Below are 20,429 nucleotides of genomic sequence, written 5' to 3'. Positions count from 1 at the left end.
CGGACAACTCACGTGCTATAATATCAATATCTGGATCCGCACGGACAACTCACGTGTTGCACGGACAATTAACGTGCCATGGTATCAATATCCTCACAGTCAGACCCTCAGCCTCACTCAGTCATCAATCTCTCCAGTCTCTCGGGCTCATAATGTCAGGAAACTAGCCCAAAATGATGATCTAATGTGTCAATATGTAGCAACAGAGACTGAGATATGATATGAAATGAATGAACATGACTGAGTATGAAATTGCAATGTAAGCAAATAACTCAACAGCAATAACGACCTCAATGGGTCCCAACAGAATAAGCATTTAGCCTAGATGTGATTTCTAACATGAATCACAGCTCGATAACTCTAGTACGTAGAGATTTCATGATTACAGAGAAGTTCAGGTAACTACACAGTACCACAGGAATAACAAAGTCACAGTTCACACGGTGCATGCCGACGCGCCCGTCACCTAGCATATGCGTCACCTCAACACCAAACACATAATACGTATAATCAGGGTCATACCCTTTGCTCCAAGATTAGAAGAGTTACTTACCTCGAACAAGATGAATCCAATGTCGAGCAAGCTAAACACTGTTTCAGAAATTCCATTCTCCGCGTATCAATTTCTGAACGGCTCGAATCTAGCCACAATAAATTTGATTCAGTCCACACAATTATAGGAATTAATTCCATATCAAAATACTAATATTTTCACACAAAATCTGAAATTACACTCCAAAAAATCGCCTATGGGGCCCACATTTCGGAATCCGACAAAACTTACAAAATTCGACAACCCATCCAATTACAAGTTCAACCATACTAATTTCACCCAAATCCGACCCTGAATCGATGTTCAAATCTTGGAAATTCCTTTAATGAAATTGTAGAAAATTCCTCCAATTTCTCTTGAGAAATCAATAATCTAATGTCGAAAACGAAGATTAATTCATGGAATATAATCACAAGGGAGTCAAGAACACTTACCCCAAGTTGTGTGAAAAATTTCCTCTCCAAAATCACCCAAACTGAGCTCCAAAATTCGAAAATGGCTAAAAATAGCGAAACCCCGAACTTAGCGCCTTCCGCATCTGCGGGCGAATAGCCACATCTGCGACCTCCGCTTCTGCGCAAGAAGCTCGCATCTGCGACGTGCAAACTGCATCAGCGGTCGCGCTTCTGCGCGCGCATGTCCGCATATGCGGCCTCTGTCCAAAGCCTTCCTGGCCGCATCTGCGGCTCCTTTGTCGCTTCTGCGACCATCGTACCTGCGCAAACCAGCCGTCGGTGCGGTCACACCAGAACCAGCAGCAGCCATCAATAACAACATGAAAAAAAAAGTGTGAAATCAATCCGAAACATGCCCGAGCCCCTCGGGACCCCGTCTGAACATACCAGCAAGTCCCATAATTTTGAACTTTCAACATCAAAACGACAACACACCTCAAATCAAAATCTATGAACTTTGAACTTTCAAATTTTATATCTTGTGTCGAAACACATCAAATCAATCCGGAATGACTTCAAATTTTGCACACAAGTCATAAATGACATAACGAAGCTATTCCAGTTTCCAGAATCAGATTCTGACTCCGATATCAAAAAGTCAACCTCCCGGTCAAACTTCCCAAAAAAAAATCGACTTTCGTCATTTTAAGCCTAATTCCACTACATACCTCCAAATAATTTTTCGGATATGCTCCTAAGTCCAAAATCACCATACGGAGCTACTAGAAATATCAGAATTCAAATCCGAGGTCGTTTACACATAAATCAACATCTGATCGACCTTTTCAACTTAAGCTTTCCATTATGAGACTAAGTGTCTCAATTCATTCCGAAATCTCTCCGAACCCAAACTAACTAATCCAATAGGTCTTAATACAGCTATAAGGCACAAATAGAGCAGTAAATGGGGGAACGGGGCTGTAATACTCAAAACGATCGGTCGGGTCGTAACAGTGTAAAATATAAATGTAAACTAACTTTATAAAGAAGTATAGAATACCACTTATGGTTAGAGAAATATATTGTATGCATGTCAATCATTCTAACTAAGCTCAGATTAAATAAGTATAGATCACATGCGGAGAGTTGGCAGACTTATTTTAGTAGTTTACTGAAACATGTTTGGCCCTTCACCTAATGCTCGTACTCTTCATTATTTTCTCAATTTAGATCCACCTTATGTTTAAAAGTAGAAAGATTACACTATCTTACACTTGGGAAGCCAAGAAAAAAAGGAAACGACAATGTTATTCATAGAGATACGTTGAAGACAAGCAACTTTCAAATGTACATGCCTGACCAAGATTGAGTAAAACATGACATCTGAAATGAATGCACTGACATTCTAAAATGTCATAGTCACATAACTATATCGCCAGTTTTTCTCAGCCGAGTATTTTTATCACTTATCAGTGGTTAGATAAAATAACATAGAAAAGGACAATTGTTACCTGATTGATTACAGGGAAAGTGTCCTAATCAATCTGTTTCTCCTTAATAGAAATACTTCTAATCATAGCATCCATTATCTTTGAAGGATATGTAAGTAATTGAACAACAACCAATTCACAATCTTTTAACCTTTCCCACATCTCAAAGATAACTTGAAATTGAAACAAAAGCTCACCAGCTCTTATTTTAAGAGGACGAAAAATCCAACTTTTCTGTCAAAGGGGCAACAAACATGGCTTCTTCAACCACTTGTTTTCTCCACATTCTTGCCCTCTTCTTCATCTGTTTTCCCCTGGCCAATACCATAGATTTCGATTACCCTGCAGTCTTCAACTTTGGTGATTCAAATTCTGATACAGGAGGGCTTGTTGCAGGCGTTGGTGATCGCCTGGAGCCACCTAATGGACAGACTTATTTCCAGAAACCATCTGGGAGGTTCTGTGATGGCCGGCTAATCATCGATTTCTTGAGTAAGCTTCCCAATTTAATGTGCCATTCTTTTTATTTTTTGGGGAGATGGTCTTCATTTCAAGTTTATATTGATATTCTGGTTTTCTTTTTTTGTTATGCATTTTTGTTGCAGTGGATGCAATGGACCTGCCATTCTTGAACTCCTATTTGGATTCCATTGGTGCACCAACTTTCAGAAAAGGAGCTAACTTTGCAGCTGCTGGTTCAACCATACTTCCTGCCACTGCATCATCTGTTAGCCCTTTTTCATTTGGGATTCAAGTTGCTCAGTTTTTCAGGTTCAAGAATCGGGTTCTCGAAATCCAAGCTAAGAGTAAGTTTGGTCATGTTTTGATTATCAGAACCCCTTTTTCATAACATCAGAATCCTATATCTTGTGAGATTTTATTGATTTTCTTTGCAGCCAGAAAATATGATAAGTATGTTCCAGCTCAAGATTTTTTCCAGAAAGGTCTTTATATGTTCGATATAGGCCAGAATGATCTTGCTGGTGGATTTTATTCCAAGACATTGGATCAAATTCTAGCTTCAATTCCAACAATTCTTGTAGAATTTGAAGATGGTGTCAAGGTCAAATCTAATAACAGAAAATTATGCAAAACTCCTGTAGTGCTTATGAAATGAAGCTCTAAACTTATTTCCGCTTCATTTTTGACATCACAGAGATTGTATGACCTAGGAGCCAGGAATTTCTGGGTTCATAACACCGGTCCTTTGGGTTGCTTAGGTCAGAATATAGCCAAATTTGGAACTGATGCATCAAAGTTGGATGAACTAGGATGTGTTAGCTCACATAATCAAGCTGCAAAAATTTTGAACCTGCAGCTTTACGCTCTTTGCAAGAAGCTGCAGGGCCAGTATACAGATGCAAATATCACTCATGTCGATATTTTCACCATCAAGTCTAATCTGATAGCAAATAATTCCCGATATGGTAATTTTCTTTACTCACAATGCAAAAAAAGGAGAAATTATAGTGTCCAATTTCTTTGGGATTTTAGAATTTATGAGAAATAAATGAAGTTGGTAATATTGTTCCTTCATCGATATCATATGAACTTTATTTAACATTTGATCTTTTGCTTTTATGTATTGCAGGATTTGAGCAGCCCTTAATGGCTTGCTGTGGATATGGAGGACCTCCACTCAACTATGACAGCAGGGTTGCCTGTGGTCAGACAAAGGTGGTTGATGGAAACAATGTCACGGCCAAAGCATGCAATGACAGTAGTGAATATATCAATTGGGATGGAATTCACTACACAGAAACTGCAAATCAGTTGGTTGCCTCACAAATTCTCACCGGAAAATACTCCGATCCACCCTTTGCAGACAAGATGCCTTTCCTTCTTAAACTGAAGTTTTGAGGAATTAACATGCTTGTCATTGTTTTATTCTCTGTATAGTACTTATATATTCTGATTTATTAATGAAATTCATCACTTCCATGAATGCCTGAAAATACAGAACAGCTTGTCGATCATGTGATGAAATGTACCACACTAAATCCCCCTTTATATTATCAGCTATGCAACAGGGAAGTTTCTCTACTCTCATAAAAAGAAATGGTAATATCCCTTATGTTAGGGGAGGTCCAAAATTTTCATTTTTATCCTTTTTAAAATTTCTCATGAATCAGTCATTTCAAAATAGACCATTTGTACAAGATAATATACATGCTTACTCAAGTCAAAATGAAATCTTCCAGAATCAGACAGTTCACTTCTTTGAAACATATGCATAGTATTGAGCCATGGGAACAACGAAAGCAATCACTAACAAGCCACCAACGACAAGTGTGAATTGTCCTCTTTTCTCATCTGTTTCCTCTCTGGATTTGAAATTGGATTCTCTTTTATTATCCTTGAGCTGGGGACCCCCAGGATCAGGAAGGCCATCAATGGCAGCAACAAGACGTTTGGCAGTGCTGTAAATTGCTTCATTGTACTTCTCTTCAGTAGCCAAGACTACAAACATTGAAACCAATAGCCTCACCATCAGAAACAAGAGCATTAGTGTACAAGTTTCATTATGAAACAAAAGATAATTGTTCTGGAGTCTAATTCTCCTCTATTTACAACTGAAATGCAGCCTCTTGAAGAAATGCAGGGTAAGACTGCGTACAATAGACCCTTGTGGTCCGGCCCTTCCCCGGACTCCGCGCATAGCGGGAGCTTAGTGCACCGGGCTGCCCTTTTTATACAACTGAAATAGAGAGACCTTACACTTTCTTCTTTTAACTTCTAAGCAAGGTTGCCTCTTAAAAGTGTAATCCAATTTAATGAATATTCATAAGCCCCATGGACCAACTAAAAAGGGAAGTTAAAGAATGGAGCACTGAAAGCTCGCGAAGTAGATAGCAGTAGCAAGAAATGACTTCTTAACCACCATTTATTTTGCAACACATACCGGAAGAGTACTAATTAACCCTACCGTTAATGACTAGTTAAAACAACATGAGTGGTCTGATCTCTTAGTCGATAAGCTGACAAGCATCCTTTTCCAGCGTGCATTTTTCAAACAAAAATGACAAATATAGGATCAAATTCACTCTTCAAAAAACTACTCGTCATACCTCCCGCTTGTTGTGGAATCTAGCTACTCAGATCTGATTTCAAGCCATTAGTTAGTCTTTTCGCCTTTATTAGCAGCACTGGTAATTTGTTGTTAATCTCGAAATACAACATAACAATCAAAGTTGATACCTGACCTTTGTAGTTTTTGTTTTATTTGGTCATGATATTCAAGATTATGAAGGGGTATTCTCCAGCAAAACTTCAAGTCAAAGACTTTCAACCTTCTTGGCGCTTTAATTGGACCACAAAAACTATCTTAATGCATACATACCTAGCAGGTCCATGTTATAAAAAGATTCCTTGAATGAAGGAAAATTTGCCACAATTCTCATGACAAAATAGCAGAGAAGCAAATCCTGCTACAATAGAATATGCTCCTCAGAGAAGTTTAAAGGGAAAAAAAAAAGAGTCGGGAGAAATGGATATGTTTCCATTTCTTGCATGTTTACATGTCATTGCCATCCAACTAGAATCATTCTTGTTAAACAATTCTTATTGCATAAACTGAATAACTAATAAGGAAAAATCCTCATTCCTCCATTAGATTGTCTCTAGATCATTACGAATATATAAACAACTAGGCAACTCTTTTGGAGTTTGTGTTTCTAGGTACTATTTGTAACTCCATAGACATGACAAGGAAACAGCTTTTCTAGCAGCTAAGACCTAAGGTTAGAAAATCAAGCATTTATCAAACTCAATACAACAACAACAACAACAACAATAAACCCAGTGTAATCCCACAAGTGCGGTATGCGGAGGTTAGTGTGTACGCAGATCTTACCCCTACCTTATGAAGATAGAGAGGCTGTTTCCGGTAGACTATTTATCAAACTCACTAAATTGTTTAAATGCCATTGTTAATGTTGACGAAGGGCATTAGACTTTTCTAACCTAGTAGCATCTATGCAAAGTAATATTCTCATATTCTAATTCTCTGTACTATAATTCATGTCCTACCAAGATTGTTATTCTTACTTCTTGCCAATAATCCATTCAGTTGGAAATCAATTTCCATGACAAAATCAATCAACACGCCCAAAACAATAAGGAATAGAAAGGAAGTGTTGCCTACCTGGAAGGTTCTCTGAGACAGTAGCATCAAGAACAGTGTCTCCAACAGCCTTTACAAATTCAGGACCACCAGTTATCGCGCCTTCCTTTTGACTTGTAATGAGCACAACTATACCCTTGTCATTTCCTTGCTCAACACTCGGGTACCACTTCTCCAAAACAGTATCAGCGTACTCAAAAGCATCAGCTTTGCTCTACAACCCAAAAAGTTAACTTTTTGATTATTTTCCTCCCTCATTATATGACAGGTTCATTTTTTTCTTCTCCTACTGATCTTGTTATCGGAAAAAGAGAAAATGGGTGGGGGGGTGGGGTTGTAATTTACAGGTTTAGGCCTACCAGCACTTAAGTTTCACAAAGGATTTATGAGAAAACTTTTAAGTTTAACAGCAAATCAAGCAGAAAAGCATCATAAAGATTGATTTTTTTTCTAATCATGGTCTAATTCATGGTGTGGCTTCTAATGACAAGATAAAGAAGAGAAGGAAAATTACAGTGAGTTTGCGGACAGTGATGAAATTAATGTGGAAGCCTTTTCTCTTCTCCACATCAGACAACAATGCCTTCAAATCAGACTTTGTCACCCTACTAAGTACACCAGCATCATCGACCACATAGGAGTCCTTTGGAGGACCTTCATTTAGCACATCAAATTCAGAAGCCAATGCAGAACCAGATAACACAACTGGACAAAAATTGAGGGCTAAAGAAATAGCTACAGCAGCTAATCCTTGCTGAACACTGGAAAACCAACTTTTGGGTATTGAAAAAGATGAGTCTTTGTCAATCTTGGAAGCTTGTTTCTTGAGGCTGCAGCAAATTGGCTTAGCTGAACTTATTGAACTTGATCTAGGTAAGTGAGAGAGGGGAAGAAAAGGCTTTGAAAGGGAAGCTGTTTTGGGGTTGAAGAGAGGACAAAGAGAAGGAGGGGAGAGAATGGTTTCCATAGTAAGAGATCAGAAATGGTGAGATAAGAGAGAAGATTCTGTGCATGAGAAAGTTCTTGTTTCTGTTTCTTTTTCTCATTCGGGTGGCTTGTGTTGTCTCCTTCATTGGTTGTGGCTGAATATTAATCCGTATGGATAACGTTTTCCTCCACCAGTCCACCGTGGAGAAACATAAGGGCATTTTGGTCTTTTTGATTTTTAGAGGGAGGTTTACCACACTAACAAATAATCCCAACATAAAAATTTGTATAAGCTAATGTTACTAGAATGGGATGTCAATGAATATTTAAAAATCGATTAAACCGACCAAATTGTACTGTACCGAACTAATTTTTATGTTTCTTTTAATAAAACTGTAGGTTTTTATTTAAATCTATAACAGTACTGCTAATTAGGGTAGGTTTTTTATTTATGAAAATAAAACGAAAAAATACCGAACCGTACCGAATAAATTTACAATGTAAAAATTATATTTATATATTAAGTTTAAAATAATAAAGCATTAAATTTTTTCTCGGGCCTTGGAATTATGAAACAGTTACAAGCCAACAAGTAATTAAACTTAAAATCCTAATTCCCAAACCTATTATGCTAATCCTATTGAAACTAAATTATTTCCAGCATATTCACTAGCAAGACACAAGGTATTGTAGCAGTTATGAGTAACAAACTACAATGTATTGAATATGTTTCCTTTCGCATGATTTAGATTTATCTTTTTGAATATTTAATCTTCTATAGACTTTATTCTGAGTCTCATCTTGGTTAATATATTGTATTTGTGTAGTTTCTTTTACGTTATTGTAGAATAGTTGATGGATCTATACTCTAACCATCTTTCATGTTTTCTTAATTCATTACTTTTTAAATTGTAAGAATGTCGAGAGAATTTTGCTAAGTTCTATAAAAATACGTGTGTTATTGCATTCTACTTCTACTAGTGACTTTTACATGACATTTAAAAAAAATTATCGAAAATTAACCGAACCGTACCGATACCGAAGAGAAACCGACATGATTGGAACGGTTTCGAAAAGTCTATTTTTGGTTATATATAATAGAATAACCGAAAAATTGATATGGTGCAAATTTTATAAAATAATCGGCAGAACCGAACCACTGACACCCCTAGTTACTACTACAATATTTTGATTGATGGTACAAGAAAAAATAATTGTGGTTTATTTTTTTAAGCTTTCTATTGAATGCCTGCATAATAAGTTAAGTGAGATTATGTGTATTATTTTATGCGTCAAATAATATAAATAAAAATATATTTATTAGCAATACATAAGAGTATTTAAATATAAAAAATATAAGATAATCAATCGAATTAATAATAATAATTCCCATATTATTATTTTTCGAATAAAAACGCCATTTGATGCAAAACCAATCCTTGCACTAAAATTTTTTATATTAAATTTCAGTGTAATCTACGGGTGTTTAACGGGCGGGCTGGGATGGGCTGGACACAAAAAAAACTAGCCCGTTCGTTTAACATTGCGGGCTGTTAGCGGGCTGTACTTTTTCGAGTTTTTTTTTGTCCGTCCGGGTTCGGGCTTAGCGGGCTGGATCGGGCCGTATAATTTTTTATTTTTTAAAGTAAATTTTATTTTTCTTATTCAATGTTATTGATACTTAAGTGTTTGCAAACTTTTAAGGCATAGAATTAAACTTTGAAGTTTAAAGTTTTAAATTTGAAATTTGAATTTTATAATTTTAAAATTAAAATTTGAAAGTAAGTGGCTACAAAAAATTATTTAATAAGACCAATAGACAATATGTAAGGATCAAGATTCGAAGACTTTTATTTGATATTTTTATTGAATAATATATAATACTTCAAATTAAGTTGCAAATTCTTTTTTGATTTTGTTATTTTTGAACTTGCAAATTAAAAGTTTACAACAATTATTTTAAAAAAAAAAATAGTACATCACATGCTTTGCATCATTTTTGTAAGTTCATCCATGTCAACATGAGGTTCTTGATTTCCGGTATTGATTGAATCAGAACCATAAACCATTATATCTCCAATTTCTTGGTCCTCCGCTTCATCTACCTCGTCACACCCTTGATTTCGCCGTTCTGATCTTATCCAATCTCTGAAGCACACTAGAATTTCCAAAGCGTTGCTACCCAATGAATGACGGGTATTTCCTAGTTGCTGTCTTGCTTGGCTAAATGCGCTCTCTGATGCGACTGTTGAAATCGGCACATTTAGCACGTCTCGATCCATGGCCGAAAGAACAGGAAATTGATTTGAGTTGCTCCTCCACCAGCCCAGTGGTAGAAATTCCTTTGTGCGGGGCTCTGGTGACTTTTGCAAGTAGAATTGAACTTCACCAATATTCCTGTTACTGGTTTGTTGATGCTCCCCTACTCCCCTAGTGTAGACCAAATCAAATAATCTTCAACACCATCATTATCATCCAAAGCACTGGTCCCACATGTTGAAACTGAACTTGAAGGAATATTTGCATCTACAACAGAAGAAGCATCAACAATGTTAGCATAATAATTATATAATATTTCTAAATGTTTGTGTAGATCAGAAATACAAGTGTCAATATCAGGAGTTTCAGTTGGTCCAATATATAAGAATATAAAGCAGTGATTAATTGGAGACAAGTGGCCATTTTGATAGAAGGGTTTAAAATAGTACCAATTAGGTAAATAGGGGGAATTAGGTAGAAATATTTTTTAAACTTATTTAGCATATATTCAACAACAGAAGTATATCATCTTTCTTCTTCAAATTATGTAGTAAAAGAGAAATTTCAGCAATATGAACTAAACCATTTGCAATAGTAGGATAATTTACAATATTTGAATTTGACCGTCGGCAACGGTCCAAAAAAAAAAAGAGAAAACCCATTAAAAACGGGCTGAACCGGGCTGTAGCCCGTTAAAAACTCGTTAACTCGTTAACGGGCTTAGCGGGTTCCGGTGCACCGGTATAAAAAAACTGTTCGTTTGAAACCCGCTCCCCGCCCAACCCGTCCTAGCCTGCCCCCCCACCCTCCCCCCCACGCTACAGTACCGGTCTGACCCGGGCTGAACCGGGTTATAAACGGGTCAGCCCGGCTCGATTAACATGTATAGTGTAATCATGACATAAACTAAGCAACTCCTAATTTCTTTCTTTTATTTTTCTTCAATTTCTTCAAATCCCTTAATTCTTTTTTGTTTTGTTTTCTTGTGCTATATATTGGAACATCTAATGCTTTGATTAATGTCAAACAACACATTGAAATTTTGATAGAGTATTATTTTCTGTCACGACCCAAATTAACCCTGTCGTGATGGCGTCTATCGTGGAACTTCAAGGCCGATAAGGCTAGGCTCAAAACAAACTGATATTCTTATATTCAAGGATAAATTCAAGGCCATTTAACATAAAAACCTTCGTAAAGGAGTTCAAATTAAAATAAAAGTGCGAAAACAAAAAGCCCGACATCAGGGTGTCACTAGTCATGAGTATCTACTGCAATTTGTCTAACAATATCAAGACTAACATAGTCTGGAAAATAGCTAAATACAACTAAAGAAAAATAGGAGGGAGAAGAGCAGGGGCTGCGATCGCCAAGCAGCTACCTTGTTATCGCCGAGAAAATCTGCAACCAGAATAATCAACAAACGCTACCATGTCCAGCTACACCTGGATCTCCACACAAGGTGAAGGGAGTAACGTGAGTACGCCAACTCAGTAAGTAACAATAAATAAAGACTGAGCAGTAGTGACGAGCAATAAAGCATATCAAGTTCATATCACAAAAATTCAGTAAAGTACAACACGCTCAAAAAAATCAGTGTTTGAATCAAATCATCTCGTTTAAAACCCAATTCTAGTAAAATCATTTGAAGATATTTTTCAACAATTTCAAACAGAGGCTCAATTCAAAGGTGAGCAAAAAATGATAAAATCATAAACAACAGCCCCTCGGGCATACCTCACAATCACTCGTATACAGCCCCTCGGGCAAACCTCACAGTCACTCATGCCTCCCAATCGCTCAGCACTCGGCACTCGCACTCAGTAGGTACCTGCGCTCAATAGGGATGTGTACAGACTCCGGAGGGGCTCCTTCAGCCCAAGCGCTATATCAAGCCAAATCATGGCATAAATCACTCAGGCCCTCGGCCTATATCAAACATGCTGCGGCGTGTAGCCCGATTCCATAAATATCCTCACAAATCAGGCCATCGGCCCCACTCAGTCATAAACCTCTCAAGCCACTCAGGCATTTCAGTAAAAATAGGGTGCTCAGCCCAAAACAACATTTATATGCATCAAAATAGAGTAATAAAACTGAGTTATGCAGTAAACAAATATAACCATGACTGAGTATATATTTTCAATCGAAAAAAATGAGAGGATAATAAGAAAAGGCCCCTAAGGGTCCAAACAGCACTAGCACAAGGCCCAAACACGACATTCAACCCAATTTACAGAAAACTCTTTCTAAAACATATAAGTATCATATAGTTTCAATAAAATATGCAACTTTACAGTTGCTACGGGACGGACCAAGTCACAATCCCCAACAGTGCACGCCCGTCACCTAGCATGTGCGTCACCTCAAAATAGTAGAATGATGCGAAATCCGAGGTTGCATACCCTCAGGACTAGATTTACAATTGCTACTTACCTCAAACCGGTAAAATCTCTACTCAGCTATGCTCTTGCCCCTCGACTCGGTCTCCAACTGCTCTGAATCTATTCACAATCAGTACAATACCATCAATTTATGTTAAAGGAATGAATTTCACAAGAAACACTATCAAATTAGCCCAAAACCCAAAATTAGCTCAAACTCGGCCCCCGGGCCCACGTCTCGAAATCCGACAAAATTTACAAAACTAGAAATCTCATTCACTCACGAGTCCATACATATGAAATTTGTCAAAATCCGACATCATTTGGTCCCTCAAATCCTTAAATTAAACTTTCCAAAATCCCAAGCCCTAACCCCTCATTTTCACTAATTACATAATTAAATAATGAAAAATCACCATATATACGAGTATTAGGGCTCAAGAAACTTACTTCACTGATAGCCCCTGAATCACCTTTCGAAAATCACTGCAAAAGCTCCAAAAACCGACTTGAAAATGGTGGAAATAAACCAAATTCGCGAAGGGTTCTATTTATGGTTTCTTCCCAGGCTTTTCGCACCTGCGGACCATTACTCGCTACTGCGCAACCGCACCTGCGGAAAAATTCATCGCAGGTGCGGAAGTCACTTATGAGCCCAGGTTTAGCATCTGCGGCCAACCTGTCGCACCTGCGCGTGACACGTCGTATCTGCGAAGCTAGCCTTCTTCCTTCCTTCCGCATCTGCACCCCAGGTCTCGCACCTGAGGGCTCGCAGATGCGATAGCCTTCTCGCACCTGCGCATACTACCTAGCCCAGCACTTCCCGCACCTGCGAACCCCCATGCGCACCAGCGGCCCCGCACCTGCGACTCCCCTTCCGCAGGTTCGGAAATAACAGTAGCAGCAGCTTCAACTGCATTTTTCAACTTTGACAAATTCGTTAACCACCCAGAATCACCCCGAGGCCCTCGGGACCTCAACCAAAAATACCAACAAGTCATATATCAACATACAAACTTAGTCGAACCTTCAAATCACTCAAAACAACATCGAAACACCAAATTACCCGTGGATTCAAGCCTAAGAACTTCTAAAATTCCAAATTCGGCATCCGATGCCGAAACCAACCGAACCACGTCCGAATGACCTCAAATTTTGCACACACATCATAAATGACACTACGAACCTTCTCCAACTTCCTAAATTCCATTCTGACCCTGATATCAAATTTTCTATTGTCGACCGAAATCGCCAAATTTTTAACTTTCGCCAATTCAAACCTAATTCCACTCCGGACCTCCAAATCACATTCCGGACGCGCTCCTAAGTCCAAAATCACCTAACGAAGCTAATGGAGTCATCAAAATTAAATTCTGAGATCGTTTACACATAGGTCAACATCCGGTTGACTTTTCCAACCTAAGGTTCTAAATAAGAGACTAAGTGTCTCATTCCACTCCGAAACCACTCCGGACTTGAACCAACCAACCCGATACAATACAATACAGCTAAATAACATATAAAGAAGCAGAAATTGGGGAAATGGGGCTATAACTCTCGAAACGACCGGTCGGGTCGTTACATCCTCCCCCTCTTAAACAACCGTTCGTCCTTGAACTGGTCTAGAAACATACCTGGAGTCTCGAATAGGCGTGGATATCTGCTCTGCATCTCCTGCACAGTCTCCCAGGTGGCCTCCTCCACAGGCTGACCTCTCCACTGCTCCTTCACCGAAGCTATATTCTTTGACCTCAACTTCCGAATCTGTCGATCCAAAATGGCCACTGGCTCCACATCATAAGTCATATCACCCTCCAACTGAACCGTGCTGAAGTCCAAAACATGGGATGGATCTCTGATATACTTCCAGAGCATGGAAACATAAAACACTGGGTGCACACTCGACAAGCTGGGTGGCAAGGAAAGCTTATAAGCCAACTCCCCTATCCTCTGAAGCACCTCAAAAGGCCCAATGAACCGGGGGCTCAGCTTGCCCCTCTTCCCAAACCTCATAACACCCTTCATGGGTGATACCTTCAGCAAAATCTTCTCCTCAACCATGAAAGATACATCATGGACCTTCGTGTCCGCATAGCTCTTCTGCCTAGATCGCGTCGTGTGAAGCCGCTCCTGAATCAATTTCACCTTATCTAATGCATCTTGGACCAAGTCTATACCCAAGAGCCTAGCCTTACCCGGCTCAAACCATCCAGCCGGATATCTACACCTCCTCCCATATAAAGCCTCATACGGAGCCATTTGAATACTTGACTGATAATTGTTGTTATATGCAAACTCCGTAAGTGGCAGAAACTTGTCCCATGAACCCCCAAAGTCAATGACACAAGCGCGCAACATGTCCTCCAATATCTGAATAGTGTGCTCGGGCTGCCCGTCTGTCTGAGGGTGAAAAGTTGTGCTCAACTCAACCTGAGTACCCAACTCTCACTGCACGACCCTCCAAAACTACGATGTGAACTGAGTACCTCTATCTGAAATGATGGAAACTGGGACACCATGCAGGCGAACAATCTCTTGAATATAAATCTCTGCCAACCGCTCTGAAGTATAAGTTGTACCAAATGGAATGAAGTGCGCGGACTTGGTCAGTCGATCCACAATAACCCAAATAGTATTGAACTTCCTCGAAGTCCGTGGGAGCCCAACTACAAATTCCATGGTGATCCTCTCCCACTTCCACTCTGGGATCTCTAATCTATGAAGCAAGCCACCCGGTCTCTGATGCTCATACTTAACCTGCTGACAGTTGAGACACCAAGCTACAAACCCAACTATATCCTTCTTCATCCGCCTCCACCAATAGTGCTGCCTCAAATCCTGGTACATCTTCGCGATACCCTGATGGATGGAATACTGCGAACTGTGGGCCTCCTCAAGAATCAACTCCCGAAGCTCATCTGCATTAGGCACACATATCCGGCCCTGCATCCTCAACACACCATCACTACCAATAGTCACATCCCTAGCATCACCTTTCTAAACCATGTCCTGAAGAACGAGTAAGTGGGGGTTATCATACTGACGCTCCCTAAAGCTGGTCAAATAAATCATCAATACGAGGCAAAGGATACTTGTTCTTGACTATGACCTTGTTCAATTGCCTATAATCAATACACATTCTCATGGAACCATCCTTCTTCTTTACAAATAGAACCGGTGTACCCCAAGGTGACACACTAGACCGAATAAACCCCTTATCAAGGAGTTCCTGAAGTTGTTCTTTCAATTTCTTCAACTCCGCTAGTGCCATACGATACGGTGGAATAGAAATGGGCTGAGTGCCCGGCACCAAATCAATATCGAAGTCAATATCCCTGTCAGACGGCATGCCCGGCAGGTCTGCAGGAAACACATCCGGAAAATCACGTACCACCGGAACAGAATCAATGACAGGAGTCTCTGCACTAATATCCCTCACAAAAATCCAAATAAGATATGCTACCCTTCTCAACCATACGCTGAGCCTTCAAATATGAAATGACCCTACTTGGTACATAATCTACAGAACTACTCCACTCAACCCTCGAAAGTCCCGGCATAGCTAACGTCACCGTCTTAGCGTGACAATCTAGAACAGCATGACATGGAGATAACCAATCCATACCCAATATCACATCAAAGTCAACCATACTGAGCAGCAAAAGGTCCATTTGGTTCTCCAGACCCCTAATAGTCACCACAGATGACCGATATACACTGTCCACAATAATAGTATCGCCCACAGGAGTAGATACATGAACAGATGAAATAAAAGACTCATGAGGCATATCCAGAAATGGGCAAAATACGAGAAAACATATGAATACGTAGAACCAGGGTCATAACATCTGAAGCAATAGCATCTGGTCTGGAAGGGAGGGAATAGAAACGGGCATGGCCACCCCCGGATCTGCATCCCCCTCTAGGGCGACCCCTAGCTGACTGACCTCCACCCCGAGCTGACTGGGCGGGTGGTGAAGTAACTGGTGCTGAAGTCAGAGGCTGACTCCTTTGCTGAGATAGACCTCCATGACGAGGACAATGCCTCCACATATGCCCAAACTCCACACACTCAAAACAACTCCATGGTGCTGGTGGCGGGAACTAAAGGGAACCTCTAGCACTAGGATAACTGGTAGAAGAACTCGGCATGGAAGGGGCCTGAACAGGTGGAGCACGGGACGAACTCTTAGTTGGAAGGGCACTAAGTGATGAGTGGCCCTGATGAGAACGGTGAGAACCATGTCCAGATGATGCACCACGGTGAAATGGCTGAGCTGACTGAGCTTGTCTGAAATGACGACCTCTACCGTGCTGGAACTGACCCCCAAAAGGAGCACCGCTGAATCCACCCTGTCCACGAGGCCTCTTGGCCTCCCTCTCAACCCTCTCCTGACTACGGACCATCTCAATCTGCCGAGCAATGTCGACAACCTCATCAAAAGTAGCACCTGAAACCCTCTCTCTGATCATGAGCAATTGTAGCTGATAAGTGAGACCATCAATAAACCTCATGATCCTCTCCCTGTCCGTGGGAACCAACCAGATAGCATGACGGGCCAACTCAGAGAACCGCATCTCATACTGTGTCATAGACATATCACTTTGGTAAAGCCGCTCAAACTGTCTGCGTAGCTCCTCTCTGCGGGATCGAGGCACGAACTTCTCCAAAAATACCACGGAGAGCTGCTTCTAAGTAAGAGGTGTTGCGCCAACAGGACTACGCCTCTTGTAAGTCTCCCACCATCTGAGTGCAGCCCCAGAAAACTAAAAGGTAGTGAATGAGACCCCACAAGTCTCCAGAATACCAACAGTACGGAGTATCCTCTAACATCTGTCCAAGAAGTCCTGGGCATCCTCTCTCTATATGCCACTGAAAGGTGGTGGCTGGAGTCTCCCAAACCTCTCCAACCTACGCTGATCATCATCAGGCATAACAGGAACCACATAATCCTGTGCAGCTGCAACCGGCTGGGCTGGTGGTGCCTCCGATGTCTGAAGTCCCTGAACAACCTGCTCGGGTGTGCGAGCGACGGGAGTCTGAGTGCCTCCCCCGGCCTGAGAAGTGGCTGCGACCGTCGAGATGGAGACCGCCTGAGCAAGGCCGGTACATGTTGTCAGAATTTGAGCTAGGGCCTCCTGAAGGCTTGGAATCACAATAGGCACAGGTGGTGCCTGAGCTGGTGCATCAACAACTAGAACATGGTCCTGATCTGGTACAACTGGTGGATTTGCAGGTACTGCCCCAGCTATTGTACGGGCTGCACCTCTGCCCCAACCACGGCCTCTACTGCGGCCTCGGCCTCTCGCGGCCCTGGCTGGTGGTACTGGTGGCTGGCCCTCCTGACCGGTAGCACGAGTCCTCACCATCTGTGAGAGAATGAAACAACAGATGTTTAGTTACTAGAATCAACAGATTCGCACGACAAGAATTCAAGAATGTGGAGTTTCCTAATGGTTCTGTAGCCTCTTGAAGATAAGTACAGACGTCTCCGTACCGATCCGCAAGACTCTACTAAACCCGCTTATGACACGTGAGACCTATGTAACCTAGGCTCTAATACCAATCTGTCACGACCCAAACTAACCATGTCGTGATGGCGCCTATCGTGGAACTATGCAAGCCGACTCATTTTCAAAACAAACCGATATTTTTATATTCAAGGATAAATTCAAGGTCATTTAACATAAAAACCTTCGTAAAGGAGTTCAAATCAAAACAACAGTACGGAAAAGAAAAGCCCGACATCGGGGTGTCACTAGTCATGAGCATCTACTACAATTTGTCTAACAATATCAAGACTAACATAGTCTGTAAAATAGATAAATACAACTAAAGAAAAATAGGAGAGAGAAGAGCAAGGGCTGCGATCGCCAAGCAGCTACCTTGCTATCCCCAAGAAAATCTGTAACCAGAATAATCAATAACCGCTACCGTGTCCAGCTACACCTGGATCTGCACACAAGGTGCAGGGAGTAACTTGAGTATGCCAACTCAGTAAGTAACAATAATAAATAAAGACTGAGCAGTAGTGACGAGCAATAAAGCATATCAAGTTCATATCATAAAATTTCAGTAAAGTATAACACGCTCAAAAAAATTAGTGTTTGAATCAAATCATCTCGTTTAAAACCCAGTTCCAGTAAAATCATTTGAAGATATTTTTCAACAGTTTCAAACAGAGGCTTAATGCAAAGGTGAGCAAAAATTGATGAAATCATAAACAACAGCCCCTCGGGCATACCTCACAATCACTCGTATACAGCCCCTCGGGCAAACCTCACAGTCACTCATGCCTCCCAATCACTCAGCACTCGGCACTCGGCACTCGCACTCAGTAGGTACCTGCGCTCACTAGGGGTGTGTACAGACTCTGGAGGGGCTCCTTCCGCCCAAGCGCTATATCAAGCCAAATCATGGCATAAATCACTCAGGCCCTCGGCCTATATCAAACATGCTGCGACGTGCAGCCCGATCCCATAAATATCCTCACAAATCAGGCCCTCGGCCTCACTCAGTCATAAACCTCTCAAGCCACTCGGGCATTTCAGTAAAAACAGGGTGCTCAGCCCAAAACAACATTTATATGCATCAAAATAGAGTAATAAAACTGAGTTATGCAGTAAAGAAATATAACCATGACTGAGTATATATTTTCAGTCAAAAACATTCAGAGGATAATAAAAAAAAGGCTCCTAAGGGTCCAAACAGCACTGGCACAAGGCCCAAACACTGCATTCAGCCCAATTTATAGAAAACTCTTTCTAAAACATATAAGTATCATATAGTTTCAACAAAATATGCAACTTTACAGTTGCTACGGGATAGACCAAGTCACAATCCCCAATAGTGCACGCCCACACGCCCGTCACCTTGCATGTGCGTCACCTCAAAATAGTAGAATGATGCGAAATCCGGGGTTTCATACCCTCAGGACTAGATTTACAATCGTTACTTACCTCAAACCGGTCAAATCTCTACTCAGCTATGCTCTTGCTCCTCGACTCGGTCTCCAAATGCTCTGAATCTATTCGCAATCAGTACAATACCATCAAATTATGCTAAAGGAGTGAATTCCACAAGAAAAACTATCAAATTAGTCCAAAACCTGAAATTGGCTCAAACCCGGCCCTCGGGCCCATGTCTCAAAATCTAACAAAATTTACAAAACTAGAAAGCCCATTCACTCACGAGTTCATACATACAAAATATGTCAAAATCCGACATCATTTGGTCCCTCAAATCCTTAAATTAAACTCTCCAAAATTCCAAGCCCTAACCCCTCATTTTCACTAATTACATGATTAAACAACGAAAAATCATCATATATACGAGTATTAGGGCTCAAGCAACTTACCTCACTGATTGCCCTCGAATCACTTTTCAAAAATCACTCCAAAAGCTCCAAAACCCGACTTGAAAATAGTGGAAATGAACCAAATTCGCAAAGGGTTCTATTTATGGTTTCTGCCCAGGATTTTTGCACCTGCGGACCATTCCTCGCTTCTGCGCAACCGCACCTGCAGAAAAATCCATCGCAGGTGTGGAAGTCACTTATGAGCCCAGGTTCCGCATCTACGGCCAACCTGTCGCACCTGCGCGTGACACGCCGCATCTGCGAAGCAAGCCTTCTTCCTTCCTTCCGCATATGTGCCCCAGGTCTCGCAGATGCGATAGCCTTCTCGCACCTACGCATCCTACCTAGCCCAGAACTGCCCATACCTGCGAACCCCCATGCGCACCAGCGGCCCCGCACCTGCGACTCCCCTTCCGCAGGTGCGTAAATAATAGTAGCAGCAGCTTCAACTGCATTTTCCAACTTTAACAAATCCGTTAACCACCCGAAATCACCCCGAGGCCCTCGGGACCTCAACCAAAAATACCAACAAGTCATATATCAACATACAAACTTAGTCGAACCTTCGAATCACTCAAAACAACATCGAAACACCAAATTACCCTCGGATTCAAGCCTAAGAACTTCTAACTTTCCAAATTCGGCATCCGATGCCGAAACCAACCGAACCACATTCAAATGACCTCAAATTTTGCACACACATCACAAATGACACTACGAACCTACTCCATCTTTTGAAATTCCATTCCGACCCCGATATCAAATTTTCCGCTGTCGATCGAAATCGCTAAATTTCCAACTTCGCCAATTCAAGCCTAATTCCACTTCGGACCTCCAAATCACATTCTGGACGCGCTCCTAAGTACAAAATCACCTAACGAAGCTAATGGAGCCATCAAAATTAAATTGCGAGATCATTTACACATAGGTCAACATCCGG

At 40.9% G+C, this 20,429-nt stretch overlaps 2 protein-coding genes across 2 annotated transcripts; one reads left to right on the top strand and one right to left on the bottom strand.

The window, feature by feature from the left end:
• Positions 1-2,575: 2,575 nt before the first annotated feature.
• LOC107826017 (GDSL esterase/lipase At1g54790-like) lies at positions 2,576-4,541 on the top strand. Its single transcript, XM_016652951.2, has 5 exons — positions 2,576-2,930; positions 3,044-3,244; positions 3,335-3,501; positions 3,595-3,865; positions 4,030-4,541. Exons 1-5 carry the CDS (start codon positions 2,693-2,695, stop codon positions 4,296-4,298), a joined length of 1,146 nt encoding a protein of 381 aa, XP_016508437.1. The 5' UTR covers positions 2,576-2,692; the 3' UTR covers positions 4,299-4,541.
• On the bottom strand, positions 4,538-7,635 carry LOC107826018 (UPF0603 protein At1g54780, chloroplastic). The gene is made up of 3 exons (XM_075238489.1): positions 7,076-7,635; positions 6,583-6,775; positions 4,538-4,898 (listed from the first exon to the last, which is right to left on the bottom strand). The coding sequence occupies exons 1-3, from the start codon at positions 7,526-7,528 to the stop codon at positions 4,651-4,653; spliced, it is 894 nt and encodes a 297-aa protein (XP_075094590.1). The 5' UTR covers positions 7,529-7,635; the 3' UTR covers positions 4,538-4,650.
• Between the last annotated feature and the right edge of the window lie 12,794 nt (positions 7,636-20,429).

The sequence above is a fragment of the Nicotiana tabacum genome, chromosome 19 (genome assembly GCF_000715075.1).
Source record: "Nicotiana tabacum cultivar K326 chromosome 19, ASM71507v2, whole genome shotgun sequence".
NCBI lineage: Eukaryota > Viridiplantae > Streptophyta > Magnoliopsida > Solanales > Solanaceae > Nicotiana > Nicotiana tabacum.
This window is presented reverse-complemented; position numbering and strand designations above follow the sequence as displayed.